The sequence below is a fragment of the Halichoerus grypus genome, chromosome 6, assembly GCF_964656455.1.
Source record: "Halichoerus grypus chromosome 6, mHalGry1.hap1.1, whole genome shotgun sequence".
NCBI lineage: Eukaryota > Metazoa > Chordata > Mammalia > Carnivora > Phocidae > Halichoerus > Halichoerus grypus.
In genome coordinates, this window is record NC_135717.1 from 101,064,068 (window position 1) to 101,084,938 (window position 20,871).

The window sequence follows — 20,871 nt, forward strand, 5'->3', positions numbered from 1 at the left end:
TGTGTAGGACTTTTCTTTAAAAATGTTTTCTTCTGTTTATTCTTATTTATTCCTGACAAAAGTCCTGTGAGTCCCTTCTGTTTTGTAAATGAGGAAACAGACAATAAGATCAAATGATTTGTTTAAGGTTGCTTAGCAAATAAAGTAGCAAATCTAGAAATCAAACCCAGGTCTTGTCTTTTGTATAGAACTATATAGTTCTTTAACTAACTGTACTGTGCTTCTAAATAGAGAAGATAGTTGACACAATTAGACATTTCTCAGTTTATGTAGCTTTTAATTAAAATATGGGCATTTGAAAATACATACACATAACCATGACCTCCTATGATTTGAAATGTCAGTGTTGTTTTGGGGATAATGTTAATAGTATGGTATTGATTCTTTAAAATGTAGCAAATTGAAAAAAGAAAAGTCCAAGAATTCTTTTGAATTCTGGGAAAAGAATGGTAGTGAATGCTGCTCAACTTCAGAGTCAGACTATTAGTCTAGGTTAAAGACTACAGTTTTGCAGTGCCTTTCAGTGCTAGCAGGTGGCGTGAGTGTACCACATAGCTCTTTCTAAAATATTTGAGTTTCTGGCATAAACTCTATATAATTTTTGAACATTAAAATGTTAATGTGAATATAAGTTTTAAAGCAGTTACAATAATCAGCATTGCTGCCATTTTTTGGACTACTTACATAAAAGGCTAGAACACTTAAATTTTTTAAATGGTAAATTTTTAAATTTATTGATGAACACAACTACATTGAAGGGAGTTTTAAAAGGAAAAAATCATTCCATTCTCTTATTCTAATGTAAGAACTATTCTTTCTCTGTACTGTATCTGTATGCATGCATATGTACAAATATTTTTATAATTATAATGTAGATTCATTTTACTATTTTCTTATAAGTAATTCTTATTGTTAATAATCAGAATTATAGTAATTCTTATTTTATCCCTCAAGCTGATAACCTAGTTGTTGATACATGTTCTTTCCAGGGGACTGTGGTAATTTGCACTGCCTGCACATAGGACCATTCTGTTGGGTTGATACTTAATAGTCAATGTTTTTCCTGCATATGTTCTTTAAAAGTGTATTTCTAATTATTTATTTATTTCCTATATTTTCTGTAGTTCAAATAAAAATTCATGGTGCTTAAAAAAAATAATGTAGGGGCGCCTGGGTGGCTCAGTCGTTAAGCGTCTGCCTTCGGCTCAGGTCATGATCCCAGGGTCCTGGGATCGAGCCCCGCATCGGGCTCCCTGCTCCGCGGGAAGCCTGCTTCTCCCTCTCCCACTCCCCCTGCTTGTATTCCCTCTCTCGCTGTGTCTCTCTCTGTCAAATAAATAAATAAAATCTTTAAAAAAAAAAAAAAAATGTATCCTTTCTTTTTTCCATTTATGTGTTCATTCAACAAATACATGTCATATGTTATTTAAGTGCTAGGCCATTGCCAAAAATAGGACAGATACCATTCTTATCCTCAAGGGCTTGCCGTCTAGTGGGAAAAATGGAAAAATAAATAAGCTCTTATGCTATAATGTCTTGAGGGAGGTGCAGGGTTATTGAAGCTAGAGAGAAGTGGATGTGATTTTAAAATCTTAGTAACCTTCTTTTTTCTTCATATAGTTATGGATCTTTCTTATTCTTTAATGCTGTCCATGGAAAACAGTCTGTGGTTTACCTTATCTAACTGTATTCTAGTACCTAACCTATTTTTCTGTGTCAAGCCTAGTCATCTTTTAGATACTGTCAGCCCATGCCATAATTCTCTGCAAATTAAAAAGTGTGTTCATGTAGTCCAGCATTTTCCAAAATATATTTTAGGGAAGACTGATGCCATGAACTGTCCCTTGAAAAATAGAATATGAGGTCAAATAAATTTGGGAATTGTTACATGAGAACCCTGCATCTTGAAATTTCAGAATGCTCATTAGCATATTACCTCTTCTAAGAAATCCTTCTATAAAGAACCCAATTTAACTCCATATTTTCTGAATGTATTCAACAAAAATAGCCTTTTTAGAGAAATAATTCTTCTTGGCAGTCTCTGGGACTAGTATTAACATTTTGAGAAATGTTGAACTGAGTTATTTCAAATGTTTTGATCCTTCATGAACGCTGTATTCCAGCCTCCATGAGATATCTGTACCTTTTAAAATAAATACCCCTAAACTAGTTGCAATGGTAAAGGTCTCATAATTGCATGGTGGAAATATGTTAAAGCCTTTTTGTTTTATCCATTTATTCTTATATTCCAGCTTTACTAATACTAATTGAGTTTAATTCTTAGTGCTACTCATAAGCTGTAATTTCATTTATTTAAGAGATTTGTTATTGGTTCTTTCAGGAAAGGTGCTAATGCCCAGAACTTACGAAGAACTCGAAACAGTTTACTCCGCCTCTTTTTTTTCCCATAAGTAGGATAAGGCTTCATAATGCATGCCAGTTGCTAACTCTGTATAGACAAGAGTGCAGCTGCAGCGTGGCAAAAGTTCCTTTTTGGTTGGTTTAGCGCTAATATAAATAATATCGCTACTGTTTTTTTTTTTCACTAAACAAACTATCTGAAATAATTCTTTTCAAATAACTTTTTCTTGTATTTTTAAGGTTAAACTTTCCAGTTTGAATTTAGATGATCATGCAAAGAAAAAACTTATTAAACTTGTGGGAGAGCGGTACTGCAAGACTACAGATGTACTTACTATCAGAACAGACAGGTAAAGAAAAGTTCAGCAGAGGGGCGCCTGGGTGGCTCAGTCAGTTAAGCGGCTGCCTTCGGCTCGGGTCATGATCCCAGGGTCCTGGGATTGAGCCCCACGTCCGGCTCCCTGCTCAGCGGAGAGCCTGCTTCTCCCTCTCCCTCTGCCTGCCATTCTGCCTACTTGTGCTCTCTGTCTGTCGAATAAATAAATAAAATCTTAAAAAAAAAAAGAAAGTTCAGCAGATGGTCATTGTGTTGTTTTATTGTCTTCTAGTCCCCTGGCAGTCCTTTTCTTAAGAAATGACATTGAAAATCGGGGTAGCCTTTTATATCAACTTTCATTAACGTATTAGGTCAGTGAAGTTGTCCAATTTATGTGTTTAATATCTTCACACTAGTCTACTGTTGATATCCTCTTTATGGACAATGGAGAGGCTTGCCTAACTGCCTTGTTAAATTATTGTTGTTATTTTTCAGTATTGATTCTAATATATCCATGCATATAAGACCCAGGGAAGATGTTAGAAGAGAACAAAAGTATGATTTGCTAGTGATTAAGGTTTAAACAGGTTTTTACAAAGTCAAAGATCTTACAGTTCAAAATTTAAATGATTAAATACGGAAATTTAATTTACCTAGGCAATTTTGTAAATAAGTATTTTAGTGAATTTACTTCATAAAGACAGTATTAAATTTATAAATTAGGTCATTTGAGGTGAAGATGGGTTATTGGTATGTTTTTACAAAAGGGTTATTTTATTTCTTTTTGTAGAAGGGGGAAGGGCAGAGGGGAAAGGGAGAGAGAGAATCTTAAGCAGGCTCCATGCCTAGCACGGAGCCCGACACGGGGCTTGATCTCATTACTCCAAGATCATGACCTGAGCAAAATCAAGAGTCAGACACTTAACCGACTGAGCCACCCAAGTGCCCCAGAGTTATTTTATTTCTATCTTATCATATTTGGCTGTTTCTAAATTATGTCAAAATATAAAGACCTGCCTTTAGAGAAAAGCAAATGGGAGATAAATCTTCTCTCCCTTCCTATTCCAATTTCAAAGCATTTGGAGGTGTCAATATCAATTAGGTTTTATATCCTCCTTCTTAGTGGTGGGAAGAAGAAGCATGGCATATATAAATGATTGGAACAATGTGGGGTGGAAAGAGCTTGGGAACCCTGGTTTCAGATTATTACTGTAGGGGGGAAAATAGATTGGAAATATATTAGTAATATTCTTTTTTAGTTTGTGCAACTTAAAAATACCTTTAAAATGTTGCTCTTTGAAATTCTATAAATATTTGACAATTTTTTTCCCCTAAGTTTTCAAGTGTCAGTGTGTATGTGCTTTATGGTAGCAACTATTTAGAGAACTATTAAACCTAAGTATAGAATAAGAGTACCATTAAAGTCATTTGTCACGTGGGTTTTTTTTTTTAAGGTTTTATTTATTTATTTGACAGAGAGGGAGAGAGGGAACACAAGCAGGGGGGGCGGGAGAGGGAGAAGCAGGCTTTCCATGGAGCAGGGAGCCCGATGCAGGGCTCGATCCCAGGACCCTGGGACCATGACCTGAGCTGAAGGCAGACGCTTAACCTTCTGAGCCATCCAGGCGCCCCTGTCATATGATGGTTTTATTTTATATTTAAAGAAATTGGAATTAATGATTTCCTTTTCTATATTATTTTATTAATCTAAAAGCTAAACTTGCCATCTCATATTTATGTAGAAGTTTTATCTAATATTAGGTCTTTAATTCCATTTTAAATACAGCAACTTCAATACAGCATTGAATAGTGTAGCTCATTTTTTAAAAACTTGGCTCTGGAGAAATCAAGATGAGCATTTTGATTAGCCTCTGTCATCAGTCTATCTCTGTTTTTAAAATGAACTCAGTAGATGCACTCACACTGTCCAGCAGACTGTTAGCCCTGAGATTGTAAAGGGCACCTGGATTGGACACAGTCATATTAAAAATAGTATAAAACTATTATCAGATACAAATAGCTCCATTAGTGATGAAAGCAAAGAGAATTAAAAAAAATACATACAAAATAAATCAAAGCAACACCAGTTTTCAATAACCTTAAGTGGTGACTGATGTAGACTTCTCTTAGTCCAAGAACACAATTTTCCTAAAGGTAGGATATTTCCTGAAGATAGGGAATACCTGAATATAAGTTATCCTTTGTATTTAGTATTTGTGTATTTTGCAAATTATTTTATGTACTGAATTTTTAAAATTTTGACTTCCCTCTCTTTCTCTTACAGGTGCCCTTTAAAGAGACAGAATTATGATTATGCAATGTATCTGCTAACAGTTTTATACCATGAGTCTTGGGTAAGTGATTGTGTGTGAATGTTTAATAATTTTGTCAGTGTAATTTAGATGGTGTTAACATTTCAAAACAGTCTGTGGCAAGTACTCAGTTGAGGGTTTAATGAGCCACTAAACTACGGATGTATGAAATGTTATAAATAACTTCTACTGACATTGAAATTGAGGACCTTGAAATAGATTACACAGTCCATCTCTGGACCTTACAGAAATCAGATGACTAAATGCCTTTAAAATTCAGTTTCTGTCTTTGGTTGGAAGATTTAAATTTTTTATTTTTTTTTCTTTCGTTTGACTTTGGCTGAAAGTTATCAAAGTTATGGAAGAGAGTTCATCTGTATAACTTGAGAATTTAGAATGCATCCTGCTGTTCAAATAAACTGCATAACAAAGCCCCAAAACTTTAAAGAAAGGTATTTTAAATATTTATTAAAATTTTTAGTTAATATATAGCCTTTTGTATGAACATTTCACTACATACATTAGGGACAGTTAAGGGCAATTAATTATTTAAATAGTCTTGTGTCTGACTGGGTTTATTGAGTTTTAATAGAAGCAATAGGGAAACAGACTTTTTCACTGAGTACAAACTTTCTAAGAGAGTCCTCTAAAGATGGAGTAGGCTGCCTTTTTTTTTTTTTTTTTTTTAAGATTTTATTTATTTGACAGAGCACAAGCAGAGGAAGAGAGAGGGAGAAGCAGGCTCCCTGCTAAGCAAGGAGCCTGATGTGGGACTCGGTCTCAGGACCCTGTGATCATGACCTGGGCCGAAGGCAGCCGCTTAACCGACTGAGCCACCCAGGCGTCCTTGGGCTACTTTTAATAGGTAGAGAACGTTCCATCCGTTGGGTACTTAGTGGGATTATGGTGGTGAGAGGATCACTCTCTTTGGATAGGTAGTTGGATTAGATGCCCTTGGGAATCTCCTGCCATCCCAGAGATAATACAATTGAGTGAACACATGCGACCATTCTCCAGACTGCTCACAGCATTCCCTTCATATGAACAGTAAAACTGTAGCACAAGAGCATAAGTGGAAAATAAAAGAAAATAAAATTCTGTTACCAGGTTAGTAAAGAACAAAAAGTAGCTGGTAGCTTTTCTTCTTCTGAGGTATTCTAATTATCATAATTCATCCGGATTTTCTAGTTCCTGGCTTCAGGAGCAACATCATAATAGCAGTTAATCTCTCTTTCCTGTCAGTTGATTTTATAAATGCCTTTTTGGCTTAACATAATTAAGTTCTCTTTTGAACCAGCAACATGGCTGAATTAGCTACAGCTCTATGGCTGATCCTGAAAGAGTTAATATCAAACAATAAAAGCCAACCAGTTTTGAACCTCTTTTGCCAGCAGCCTGTAAAATGAATTTGCCCCAAAGGAAATGACAGGCATAACTAAATTCAGTGAAAGTTGACTTACTGGATTCTTTCTGTGGTTCCATGACATAGAATCCAAACAAGTTTGGATCCACGTAAGTGGTCTTTGATCTTTAATGCTAATTACTTTGATGCCAGAATAAGTAGCCACATACATCTGTCCTAAACAGATATAGTTAAAGAATTTCTATATTAAACTTGGCTCTTGATCCTTTCTAAATAAGTACCATCAGTGTAGAAGCTTTAAGAGAATGCAGATGAGCCGTGAAATTTTGCAGAGCTGGTGGAACAGAATTTTTATTGAATTGAAGTTCTTTTTTCCTTCACTTTCCTTCCTTGGAAATTCAGACTTGAAATTGATGTTACCACCTGGTATTTAATCAAATATTTTGAGGAGCCCCCTTTTAATCCATTTCTTTATTTTTTAACTAGTTTCAGAGTATTTAATACCTAAAAGTAAGCTGCTCTTGATTTTCTGGCTTTTTAACCTTTTTGTGGAGGTTACCTCTAAGTGTTGAGGGAAAAGTAGTTGGTAGTTTTATGTATCACACAATTTGGAAACTTCTATGAAAACGTGCTCATCTAGACCTCAGGATAAGGAATTTACTAGTGTATTCTATTCTAAACAGTTTAACTTTGGAAGTATCAAAGTAGACTTCAAAAAGCATAGATTTCACATACCATAGACTTCAAGTAATGTGTTAAAGAATGGTTATGGCACTGCTAGGAGGTGGTAAGAGACAGACACCCTAGACCATTTATCCTTCGGCAGTTCAAAGCAAAGAGAGTTTTAGAAATTTGTTTCAGTATTTCAGTATGACATGTTGTTAGCATAGGAGTGAATTAAGCTTTATCCTGTGGAACCTGATAGACCTGGATGGATATGATGGATTTGAATTCCATTACTTCTTACTTATGTAGCTTTGGCCAGCCATTTGGCCTCTGAGGTTCAGTTTTCTTCTAAGGGTTTTTGGATAGAATTTGCATGAAATTTCTGGCAAGTAGTGGGCTCTCAGTAAATGGTGGCTATTAATATTGTTAATACTAAAAGGAAGAAAGATTTATCTTCAGATTTCAAATTCATTTATTCCCATTTAACTTGACAGAGATTTTAGGTAATCAGATCTGTGCCATGTTGTATTTGAATTTTTAGAACAGGTATCCTACTGAGCATTCTGACATGACTGATAATAACAAAACTTCCTAAATTTTAACATTGTTGCATGATATTCTTTAAACCTTCCACAAGTAATTTGGTTAAGCAATGATCAGATGAAACATTTTGCAAAATGATTTGCATAAAAGATAGACACTGGGGCAAGAAAAAAGCACTTACTTTAGAAAATGTAGAGATCTGAAATCAAATTCCAAGGGTTCTTGAATGATTTTGATATTTAATTACTAATAGTTCCTTTTTTAAATGTGAACTTTTGACTGTCTTATTTGGATTCCATGATAGTCTTATTGCCATTCAAAAATACATCTAGCTTTGGGGTGCCTGGGTGGCTCAGTCGTTAAGTGTCTGCCTTCGGCTCAGGTCATGATCCCAGGGTCCTGGGATCGAGCCCCACGTCAGACTCACTGCACGGCAGGAAGCCTGCTTCTCCCTCTCCCACTCCCCCTGCTTGTGTTCCCTCTCTCGCTGTGTCTCTGTCTTAATAAATAAGTCTTAAAAAAAAGAATACATCTAGCTTTGTAATAAATAGGTTCTTAAAAGTCATGTAACAAAAACTTCTGAGTCAGATAATTTCATAATCAGTAAGAGTTCATTTTTGAAGTAAAGAGATCATTTTAAAGTAAAGAGTTCAGGGGTGCCTGGGTGGCTCAGTAGGTTAAGCGTCTGTCTTCGGCTCAGTTCATGATCCCAGTCCTGGGATTGAGCCCCATGTCAGGCTCCCTGCTCAGTGGGGATCCTGCTTTTCCCTCTCTCTCTATCAAATAATAAAATTTTTTAAACAAAGAGTTCATTTTTAAAGGGGACCTTATCGCAAATATATCTGATAAAAATGAAGAGTCCTTTTGCAGCTCCATACTCACCATTTAATTTGTTGGTTTATGAGTTCATTGTGATGTGTGTGCTCACATACACATACATTTCCAGGTTATATTAAAGAACTCTTGAATGATGTTTGTAATGTTGTTACTCTTCCCTGCGTTCAACAATGATTTTGTTCTTGTGTACCAGGTACAGTGATAGGTATTGCTCGGACTATGAAAATGAAAGAGCCTCTGCCTTTAGGTACCTTTATTTCTGGAGAGAACCAGTGGTTATAATACAGTCTGTTTCACTCAGTAACGAAGGTAGGAACACAGTGCTGGGAGAGGCACCATCGAGGATTAATTCTCCCTGGAAGCTTCTTAAGAAGTGGTGACTGGTTTTGGAAGATAAGTAGGAGTATGTATTAGAGAAGTGGGTGAAGGACTCTCGCCTTGTGGATGTAGAGAGCAGGCGGAAGTTTGGTGTGGCTGGGGTGTAAGACTGACAGGGCAGAGGTAAGGAGGTGAGACTAGAAAAACAAGTCAGAGCCAGATTGTGAACAGGTTGTATAGCTTATTTACAGAGTGTAGAATTGTATCCAGGGGGCAAAATTGAGCCGAGGTAGCATTTTACTAGTTGTTTGAAAAGGTACCTCTTTCACTTTTTTAATGTTTATGAAATAGTAAACCATCCATATGGCAAGTGTCAGGTGTGCTTTCATTAAAATGAACTGTTTATTGATTGATGGGTGAATATTTACTGGTTGCCTATTATTTGCTTGGTGTTGTTGCATATGGGGATTAATATATAAGGAGGAAGACTTTGTCTTTTCCATTGAGGAACACTAGTAGAAATAAGGTTTAGTAGTAAATATTACAGACGTGTTGTTGTATAGTTTATTATTTTTTCATTTTTTCTACTTAATATCCTTCAAGGCTTCAGTTGATACCTGCTTTGAGCCTATTTTTTTGTGATATAATTGGTGTATAACATTATATTAGCATTATAAAGCATAATGCTTCAATACATATATATTGTGAAATGATCACAGTATGTCTAGTTAACATTCATCACTACGTATAGTTACAAATGTTTTTTTCTTGTGTTGAGAACTTCTGAAATTTACTCTTAGCAACTTTAAAATACACAGTACAGTGTTAGTGACTATAGTCACCATGGTGTATATTACATCCCCATGATTTACTTTATAATTGGAAGTTTGTACCTTTTAACCATCTTCACTCACTTTGCTCAATCCCAACCTCTGGCAACTACCAATTTGTTCTGTTTCTGTGAGTCGAGGTTTTTTAGATTCCACAGATAAATAAGATTATATGGTATTTATCTTTCTCTTTTTTCACTTAGTGTAATGCCTTCAAGACATTCATGTTGTCACAGATGGCAGGAGTTCCTTCTTTTTTATGGCTGAATAATAGTCCATAGTGTATATGTATGTATGTTTACACACACACACTTAATTCTTTATCCATTTATCCATCAGTGGACACTTAGATTGTTTCCATGTCTTGGCTATTGTAAATAATGTTGCAGTGAACTTGAGGGTGCAGGTATCTTTTCAGGTTAATGTTCCTTTTCTTCGGAATTATACCCAGAAGTGGAATTGCTAGATCTTATAATAGTTCTATTTTTAATTTCTTGAGGAAGCTCCATACTGTTTTCCACAGTGGCTGCACCAGTTTACATTCCCACCAACAGTGCACAAGGGTTCCGTTTTCTCTACATCCTTATCAATACTTGTTATTTCTTGTCTTTTTGAGAATAACCATTTTAACAGGTGTGAAGTGTTCTTTCATTGTGCTTTTGATTTGCATTTCACTGATGACTGATACGGAGCATCTTTTCATGTGTCTTTTGGCCATCTGTATGTCTTTGGAAAAATGGGTATTCAGATCTTCTCATTTTTAAATTGTTTTTCTGCTTGAGTTGTTATGAGTTCTTTATATATTTTGGATATTAACTCAACAGATGTATTTGAGCCTCTTATTCTTTGTGTAATTCCTACTTCACATAAATAGCAAGTTATACTGTCTTATCTTCTATGTTGGTTACTAGGGCCCTTGACTACAGATGATTGTGCCATGGACTGTTTTCCATGTGTGTTTTTGTTGTTCCATGTATGTTTTGTCTTTCTAACTAATCATAAGGTCCTCATTAGCATGTATCCAATCTTATTCTATTTTGTTCTTCAGAGTATCTAGGTCAGTGCTAGATAAGAACACTAAATGTTTAAAACAGCTGTTCATTCTTTTAGATTTCCATGGACTTTTGAAGTAGAAGGTTTTCATCTTCAAAAGTACGGTGACAAAGTAACCAGCTCCCTTTTTAGTAATATAAAATGTAGCCTACTTGTTAGATGTTAGCAATAATTAGCTTACTGGTATAAATTAATAATTCTCTATTAATAAAATTATTAATAATCATAACTGTGCCCAGTTTATAAGAAATATCTTTTTAACGGTTTGAGATACTTAATTTTCATGGATGTATGATTTATTATGTAGGTTTGTTTTTCATTTGATTATGTTTTTAAAAAGTATTCTTAATTCTTCATTGTTTTGGAAGTTCTCCACAAATGTTTGCTTCTATGAGTTTATTTCCTTTTTTTTTTAAAGATTTTATTTATTTATTTGACAGAGAGAGACACAGCGAGAGTAGGAACACAAGCAGGGGGAGTGGGAGAGGGAGAAGCAGGCTTCCCGCAGAGCAGGGAGCCCCATGCGGGGCTTGATCCCAGGACCCTGGGATCATGACCTGAGCCGAAGGCAGACGCTTAACGACTGAGCCACCCAGGCGCCCTCTATGAGTTTATTTCCTGATGCTAATTTATATTTGACAATGTCAATATCCTCTATATCCTAGAAAAATAATGGCTGCTCTAACAGGGTGCATCTGTTTCATGTGAAATGTATTTATGCATAAACTTCTGTGTAATCTATGCATAAACTAATATTACAGTGTTTATTAAAGAAAAAATAACTAAAGACATTAATTGAATTCCCATGATGAGTGTGAGCATTTGTGATAGACCAATAACAATAAAGAGTGCTTACTTGCTACCTTTTCCTTGATTCCAAATAGCACATCTGGCCTTTGTTTTATTTATTTTATTATTATTATTGTTATTATCATCATTATGATTTTTAGAGAGGGATCAGAGAGGCAGAGGGAGAGAAAAAGAATCTTAAGCAGACTCCATGTCCAGCGCCAAACCAGATGTGGGGCTTGATATCACAACCCTGAGATCATGACCTGAGCCAGGATCACGAGTCAGACACTTAACTGACTGAGCCACCCAGGCTCCCCTTGACCTTTGTTTTATACTGTTGCTCTGAGAGTCACCTGTGTCTCTGACTTTCTTTTTTACCTCTGCTTTCCAAATGATCACCTTGGATGAAAATAAAAAGGAAACCAAAAAGAGGGTGAGGGATGGGAGAGGAGCTCCATTTTTTTTAAATTAATTAATTTGTTATTATTTTTTAATTACCATATAATGTATTATTTGTTTCAGGGGTACAGGTCTATGATTCATCAGTCTTACACAATTCACAGCGGAGAAGCTCCATTTTTAAAAAGTGCTTTAAAATGCTGTCTTTTTTCTGAACACAAAAGCGTTTAATGTGTCCACCCATTTTAAATTAGTACTGACTTTGAAGATCAGGAATCAGATTTATCTGTTACAACCTCTTCATGTTATAAATTGAGAAATCAAGATTTAGAGATACGTACTTTTCTCAAGGTTACAGAGTTTGTTAGCTGAGGGACTCAAGACTTGAACTGCAGCTTCAAAGTTTCATATTCTTCCCATGGTATCATATTTAGTGTTGTTCAACTTTGACTTCCATTAAAAAGATTATGAAATAAGAGATGAAATCAAACCTGAACTGTAGCTGCTAGTTTACTGTCTTCTCAAACTGAACAGTTGACAGTTGAAAATTTATTTCCAGGGGCACCTGGGTGGCTCAGTCGGTTAAGTGTCTGCCTTCAGCTGAGGTTATGATCCCGGGGTCCTCGGATCGAGCCCCGCATCAGGAGCCTGCTTCTCCCTCTCCCTCTGCTGCTCCCCCTGCTTGTGCTCTCTCTCTGTCAAATAAATAAATAAAATCCTAAAAAAAAAAAAGAAAGAAAGAAAATTTATCTCTGTAACCTGTTTTCAGCTGGGGGTTGCATTAGACTCACCTGGCAAGCTTTTTTAAACTACAGATATGTGAACACTACAGAATTAAAATCTCTAGTGGTGAGACTCGGGAGGGTTTCGTTTCAAAGTCTCCACAAGTGAGTCTGATGTAAGTTCTGATTGTGAATAATTTCCCCAGTCTTTGGGTCTTGTTAATAAAGAAACTAATTAGAAGGCTGGTATATCTCTTTTAAGACGGTTTTTGTATATGTATCTAGTATCAGAGCGAAGGGTGCGGGATGGGAATTAGAATGAGAAGGGCAAGAAAATTTGTCTGGGTACAAACAGACTTTTTTGACTTGATGTTTCAGGCAGTAGGCAGGTGTTTTAGGTTCTTGGATGATGGTACAGTGAAGATGACACTTATATCTCTTTGCTGTCAGGCAGAACGTCATATTACATCCTTTAAAACTATTTTCTCCTCTTGATGCCTGCTGCTGCCACCCTAATGGGAGTCTTCATCATCTTTTAACTGTAATAGCCTTATTGATTTTCCCCCTCTCATCCGTCTTCTGGATTGCTGTTAAAGGAATTGTTTCTAAAAAGCAAGTCTGTTGTGTCTTAATCCTTTATAAAGTCCTTCAGTGAGTGGTGTGCTCTTACCCAGGATAAAATCTGAACTACTTAGCCTGTCTGTTCACAACAATTTGCCACCTCATTACCAGTTACTCAGGAAATATAGGCTGTATATTCTATATCTCAGCCATAATGAACATAATGTGTTCTTTTATAACTTTGTATATGCTGTTCTTTCTGCTTATGATCCTTTTTCAGATTGATCAGCCTTGCAAATTCATAGGAATCTTTTTAATACACTTCCGATGTAACCTGTCTTAGAAGTTATCTGTGCATCCTTTTCCACTGCTCCTGTTAGCATTCTTATTACTTTTATGGTAATTGTCCATATGTATGTCTGGCTGGCCCTGTTAGACTGTGAGATTGCTGAGGGCAAGGACTGTACATTTCATTTATCATTGTATTCCCAACCCCTAGTACAATGTCTGGCCAAATAGCATTCAGTAAATTTTTTAAAAACCAACCTGAATTAAGTTGAGTTCCTTGACATATTCAGTTAAACATTTGGCCGTGGTAACCGAAAGAATTGGCAGGGTTTTTTTTCTTTTTTAATCCATTATGGATATTTACCTCTCTTCTTATTTTTTATGATTTTTCAGATAACTTGGATTTTTTTCTAATGGTTAAACTGTTTTTCCTCATATAGCACAATGCCTTACTTGTAATCATGAGAAGTGGAATATTACTATGATTCATGTTCTAGGCAAAGGGAGCTGTAAATAAGATGGTGGAAGGTAACAACTTTGTGTGTTCAGTGGAACAGCTATTTCTTTGCCTTCTGTTACATCAGAATACACTGACCAGGGGCACCTGGGTGGCTCAGTCGTTAAGCGTCTGCCTTCGGCTCAGGTCATGATCCCAGGGTCCTGGGATCAAGCCCCGCATCAGGCACCCTGCTCAGCGGGAAGCCTGCTTCTCCCTCTCCCACTCCCCCTGCTTGTGTTCCCTCTTTTGCTGTCTCTCTGTCAAATAAATAGATAAAACCTTAAAAAAAAAAAAAAAAGAATACTTAAAGGGGAAAAAAGGTGATAGGTTCAATTAAATTATTCTTTTGGTCTTTATATTCTTTTTTACAGTGTCTCTGTTCCTTGGAATATGTTGTTCTACCACGAACAAGCAGTGTGATTTGGGCAAATTATTTAACTGCTCTGGGCTTCATTCTTTTGGTCTGTAAAACAGGTAGTAATAGTACTACCTCATAGGGTTGTTTTGGAAGTTAAGTGAATTAATATATGTAAGGTGCTGACATACATAGTAAGTATTCTAAAGTAAGTATTCTAATAGCTATTCAGACTCATCCCATGCTACTTTCCTCACTTTGGCCTTCATTCGATTCCCTGAATGTACTGAGCTCTTTGCTACCTCCAGGTCTTTGTGGATGCTGTTTTCTCTGCTGGGATCACAGTCTTCCATCTGACTGGCTCCTACTCACCTCCAGGTTTCCTACTAGACTGGCAGTTACAGGATGGCACAGTTGTGTGCCTGGCACAGTTGTGCAATAAATATTTATTGAGTGAATGAATAATTGAACCAATTGTAGAAAAGAAAACAGATCATGTGGAATGGAAGGTTGCTTCCTCTAGGGTTGTAGTCAGAGCAGGTTCTCTCATTGTAGGCAGGGAAGAAAAGAGAGGCCAGACATATATGTATATATTATATACACACTCACACTTACAATTAAATGCTAAAATTATGAATGTTTAGTGGTTAAAGTATTAAAATAGGAGTCTACAGGTTAATCAAACTCTTTGCCTAAATGGTGATCAATTTGAGCTTAGTGGTATTTTTAATTGCCACCCAGTAATTTGAATATGCTATTATTTATACTTTAAAATTAATACATTGAACTACACTTCAAAAGAAGAAACTCTTGGGGTGCCTGGGTGGCTCAGTCGGTTAAGCGTCTGCCTTCAGCTTAGGTCATGATCCCAGAGTCCCGGGATCGAGCCCTGAATTGGCTTCCCTGCTCAGGCAGGAGTCTGCTTCTCCCTCTGCCCCTTACCCCACTCGTGCTCTCTCTCACTCTCTCTCAAATAAATAAATAAAATCTCTGAAAAAAAAAGAGAGAGACTGGTTGATGGGTACATGAGAGTTTACATAGTGCTATTCTCTTTTGTATGTGTTTGAAATTTTCTGTAATAGACTTCTTCAAATCACAAAAACAAAATGTATTTAGCCTCATAGAAAATGATTAGCTTAGGGGTGCGTGGGTGGCTCAGTCAGTTGAGTGTTAGACTCTTGATTTTGGCTCAGGTCGTGATCTCAGGGTCATAGGATCGAGCCCCCAGTTGGGCTCCATGCTGCACTAAGTCTGTTTGTCCCTCTTCCTCTGCTCCTCCCCCTGCTAGCACGTGCCCTCTCTCTCCCTATAAGAAAGAAGGGAAGGGAGGGAGGGAAGGAAGGAAGGAAGGAATTGATTAGAAAAAAAAAAGAAAATGATTAGCTTATAAATTGGATTTTGTTCCACTATCAGTATTAATTGTATTTGAATAATGAGGTATTTTTTGGTTTTGCCAGCCCTGTTTTTTATTTCATCTGAAGGGGAGTTTCAGCAGATGCCTAATACAATCAAGCATATGTACCCTTTTTCTAAAATATTTGGGTATGGAAATATTAGTTTTTAGCCAGGGTGCCTAGAGACATCCTGTTTCTCCTAGTACTGCCTAGCACATAGTAGGTTCTCAGTAAATGTTTTTTGAAAGAGTGCCCAGGAACAGTCACAAACCAAAAGGGAGCTTTGTCTATTGAGCTCTTTCCTTGCAATTTATTTGTTGAAGAAATCTTGGGGTTTTGTTTGCTGTCGGCTTTCCCATCATTTGAATTTTGCTGATTGTATCACCATAGTGTAATTTTTTAAATTGATAGTTGGATCTAGAGGCTTAGTCAGATTCTATTTTGATTTTTTTTAAACTGCTGCATAATTAGTATTGTGTTCTTCCACCAGGAAGTACATGGTATCTGATTATTTTTGTGAATTTAGCACCATAACTTTTTTGTCAGAAATTATAGAAAAATTATTTTTGATAGTGACAATTATAGGTTTTTAAATAAATACACTTATTTAAGAAACACTGATCCAGACTAAATTTCCCAAAATCTGTTATTGCAAACTTAAAAAATAAGTTTTAATTTTTATTTGTATAAGACATTGTCTTATTCCATTTAGGCTGCTGTAACACAATACCACAGACTGGTCTGTTTATAAACAACAGAAATTTGTTTCTTGCTTTTCTGAAGGCTGTGATATCTAAGATCAAGGCATTGACAGATTTGGTGTCTAGTGAGGGCTCACTTCCTGTTTCATAAACAACTGTCATCTTGCTGTGTCTTCACATGGCAGAAGGGGCAAGGGCTTTCTCTGGAATCTCTTTCATAAGGGCATTAATCTCATTCATGAGGGCTTCACCTCATGACCTAAACATCTCCCAATGACCCTACTTTCAATGCCACCACTTTGGAAGTTCATTCTAACGAGAGTGGCCCGGGGGGGGGGAGGGGGGCGGAGTGGGGAGATCCAAGCATTCGGTCTATAAGAAATATGTAAGAGTTGTCCTCCCAAGATTAGTTTTAACTTGTTAAGTAGAATCCCTGGGAATCTTGGAGTTAATCAGTAAAATATAAAAAAGATTTCAGAATCTCACAATTATAATCCCATAGTACAGATCTGATATATGTAACAATATAGTTTTGTGTTGCTCTGTTTTTGCATTTACTAATTCTGACTTCTGCTGTATCTAGACTGTTATTAATCTCATCCAGTGATTTATTAATTTTAGATATTGTGTTTTTCAATTCCAGATGTTCATTTAATTGCTGTTTCTTTATGGATACCAATTCTGTGTTGAAGTTCTTCATTATTTAATTCGTATTGATTATCTTTTCCTCTTTTTTCTTTAACACATTTATTCTTAGTCATTTTAAAGTTCTTGTCTGCTAACTTCATTATCTGGATCATCTGGAGTTCTGCTATTATTTGTTTTCCCTTGGTTATTAATTACATTTTTCTTCTTTTCAAATGTTTCAAATGTCTAGTAACTTTCTTGCATGCTAGACATTAATAAATCACTGGATGAGATTAATAACAGTCTAGATACAGCAGAAGTCAGAATTAGTAAATGCAAAATAGAGCAACACAAAACTATATTGTTACATATATCAGATCTGTACTAAGGGATTATAACTATGGGATTCTGAAATCTTTTTTATATTTTACTAATTGACTCCAAGATTCCCGGGGATTCTACTTAACAAGTTCCAACAAATCTTGGGAGGACAACTCTTACATAGATGCTCCAACTGCTGTCATCCATCAGAAAGAATTTCCTCTTTTTTTGTCTTAGGCAGAGAGGTTCAGGGATTTATCATTTTAATCCAGTCATGATTTAGCTAGACCAGGGCTGGGCTGCAGTTTTTGTTAAGATTTAGTCCAGCTCTGATTTGTTCCTTTTTCTTAGGCATAACCTTCAAGGCTTTTGATTGGGAACGTGGTGAATCAGCTTCCACATCTGCTGAAGAGTCATTTGTACTCTTCAGAAATTTTGAGCTTAGCTTGGTAACTCTAACCTTGCAGCAAAATCTGGCAGGTGTTTTAAAAGGGAGATTGGTTGTGCGTTTAAAACACACTTCCTCCCTCTAGTGGGACTTTGTCTCCTAAACACTATGAGGTTATGGGGGATTTTACTGTGCTTTTTAGAGACCTGATTCTGACTCCCCAACTTCCCCATAAATAACCACAGAATGAAAACCAGTCATGTTTGGGGCTCTTCAGTTCCAGTCTGTTTTACAAAGCCCTGGGGAACAGCTCAAACTTCACTTATTTCTCTTTTCCCAAGTAGAATCCTGCATGAGCCAAGTGGCCAGTCTTACACAGAATTGGAAAATGCCCTCAGGAAAGAAAATGGGGATTTTCAGAAGGATCCTCCTCATATCCTTGCAGCCTAGAATTCACATTCATCTAGGCATCACTGATTCTCTCTCTGATATCTTTTTTTTTTTAGATTTATTTATTATTTTAGAGAGAGAGTGAGAGTGGGGGAGGGACAGAAGGAGAGGGATAGAGAGAATCCCAAGTAGACTCCCGGCTGAGGAGGGAGCCCGACTCAGGGCTCGATCCCAGGACCCTGAAATCATGACCTCAAGCTGAAATCAAGAGTTGGACATTTAACTGACTGAGCCACCCAGGCGCCCCAAGGATTTTATATTTATACCTCTCAGAAATGAAAAATACTCTAACGTGACAAGCACTATGGACAGTATTACTGCTTTAATCACTGACAAAGATTAGAAAATGTTTTAGAATAGCTTTTTAATATATCATTTATAGACCAGCATTTCTTTCAGTTAGTTCTGTTCTCTCTTCACTGACAAGCTCTATTTGGTTGATACTCATCTGTGAAAACTTATATATTGACTAGAAAAGATTGCCCTCAAAAAAGAAATATATTGTTAATAATTAGCTTTTATTTTTCCTGCTTGAAACAGACATTCTAAAGATGTTGTAAAGATACTTTCGTACTCTTAATATAGGACTTCAAAAAAATAAATTTCTTTTTTAAATTGTTCTTTTTTTTTTTTTTTACAGGAATGCTATTTTGTGTGTGTGTGTGTGTGTGTGTGTGTGTGTGTTTTCTAATCTATGATTAGACATAAAAAGCCTATACCCAAAGGAGACTGCAGGAAAACTGGAGATAACTTAGTTATTTTTAAGAACAGGCAATTAACTGGGAAAATTTAATCAGTGATAACATTTATCAAAAAGACATGAAGTGCTCGCTTCGGCAGCACATATACTAAAAAAAAAAAAAGACATGAAGTAACAAGCATCATGAAAAACATTACCTTTATATCAGTGATAAATAAAGACCTCTTGTTTCTGTAACTATTTTATCTAAACATTATAAAAATCAGTGATACAATTTTGTGAGTGTGAATAACTGCAGAACATTTGGACAGTTTGGTATGTGTTTATATTTACGTTGAAAGTTTCAATTTACTGTTTGATAGGGGTAGTGATGTCCTTGACATAGAAACATATTTTGTAGGTAGGCTAACAGGGATTTGAATCCCACTCTCTTTCATTCATCTTAATAAGCTGTGTTATTAGTAGCAAGCATTTATTTAGTGTTTACTATGAGCCAGGTGCTCTAAGTACATGGATATTCCTTATCTCTTTTAATCCACAGAAGAATCCTTGGAGCCACTTCTAGAAACACAAGCCTACACAGTAGTAAGTGATGAAGCTAGGATCTAAACTGAGTTCCGTAAAATACCAAAGCCCATATTAAATATTGATCATACCACCTCCCTGTGTGATCCTGAGCATAACACACATATACACCCCCTAACTCTGAAACCCAAAAAGCTTTGGAAATTGCTAGTTTTTTATAACCTATTTGGTGGCAAAATGAGACTTGAATGGATGAAAAATTATTTATAGCCTTTGTTTATCCCATTTAGTGTGACTGCATACACATTGCTGCAAAAATGGTAATGTATTTGATTTAGGGAGTCCTGCGGTAGACCTTCTCTGGAAATGTTACAAAATATATGGTATATGCACTGTATTGATTTTCTAAAATACAAAAAATTCTGAAATCTGAAACATTCCCAGGTGGCTGTGGCCCCCTACTTAACTTCCATAATACTTAATTTTCTTTCCGTAGAGATGTTAACATCTAATCCAGTAGGTTTTAATGGGAATTATATGAAATAATGTATGTAAGCATTTAAGGTCCATGGCATATAAGTATTTAATTTATTGGTATTGTTACTATCATTATCTTGGAATTTATATTCAGCTGTGCAGAGTTTGGATACTAAAGTTACTAGAATTGTTGAAAACATGGGTTTTGTTTAGCGTGCAGTTGAAGCGTGACACTGCTTTGTGTCTGTAGAGGATTAGTGGGAAGCCATGCCTTCTACAGAATGTAGTTACTTTCACTTACCACTGACTATTTGAAACAGTACTAATTTTCTCCTGTAAATGTACGTTATCCCTTAGTGCAGGATTTCCTAACCTTTTTCGTGTCACTACACAGAAAATTCTTTACTGAGATGAATGAAGGAGGAGGGTGCTCGCGCTCCTCCAGGCTCACCTGGCCGCCTGAGGGCTGAGGGAATCAATATCATGGTGCACCTGTAACGCTTTGGCAGAGCAGTCTAGAATTGCATATACCAAATGTAAGCAGAAGATAAATGAAATGTTGGAAATTACTAGTGAATTTCCTTTGGTTACCTCTTTCTCTTAAGTGTCTATTTCAGAGTAGGTAAGAAAATCCACAAAACCTGGGTGAAAGTTAAAATTTTTTAAATAATCTCTTAATTGCTTCTCTTAATTGTTTTCTAGCAGTCAAGAATGAAGTAGATTAGGAATTTTTTTTTAAAGTATAAGATAGATTGTTTTATTACTTAATGCTTATATAATGTATTTGTTGGCGTCTTAAAGATACTTCATTTGTCAGAATTATGAAGAAACTATGACACTGCCTTAGCATTTAAAGCCCTACCAAGAGTAGATAGGACCAAAGATACATTTAATTTAGGGCATTTGTTTTTTTTTTAAGGGGCTGACATTTATTTCTTCCCCAAATATTACAGAAAAATTAGGTGGGGTAGGATAATTTTGTCAGTTTTCTTTTTAATGTAACATTCGGAGTTTGGCCATTAGAAGTTATTTGCAATAGGCTTGTACTCACAGGGCACAAGAAGTTGTTTCAC

The 20,871-nt window shown here is 36.1% G+C and overlaps 1 protein-coding gene across 4 annotated transcripts in view; it reads left to right on the forward strand.

The window, feature by feature from the left end:
- Positions 1-20,871, forward strand: part of MRPS35 (mitochondrial ribosomal protein S35) — a 50,110-nt gene that overhangs the window by 20,857 nt on the left and 8,382 nt on the right. For 3 of the 4 annotated variants that reach the window (XM_078075814.1, XM_036076865.2, XM_078075815.1), the window contains exons 6-7: positions 2,602-2,711; positions 4,962-5,031. In XM_078075814.1, coding sequence (XP_077931940.1) covers positions 2,602-2,711; positions 4,962-5,031 — 180 coding nt within the window. The remainder of the gene's footprint in view (positions 1-2,601; positions 2,712-4,961; positions 5,032-20,871) is intronic. The other variant, XM_078075816.1, reaches the window with a different exon arrangement.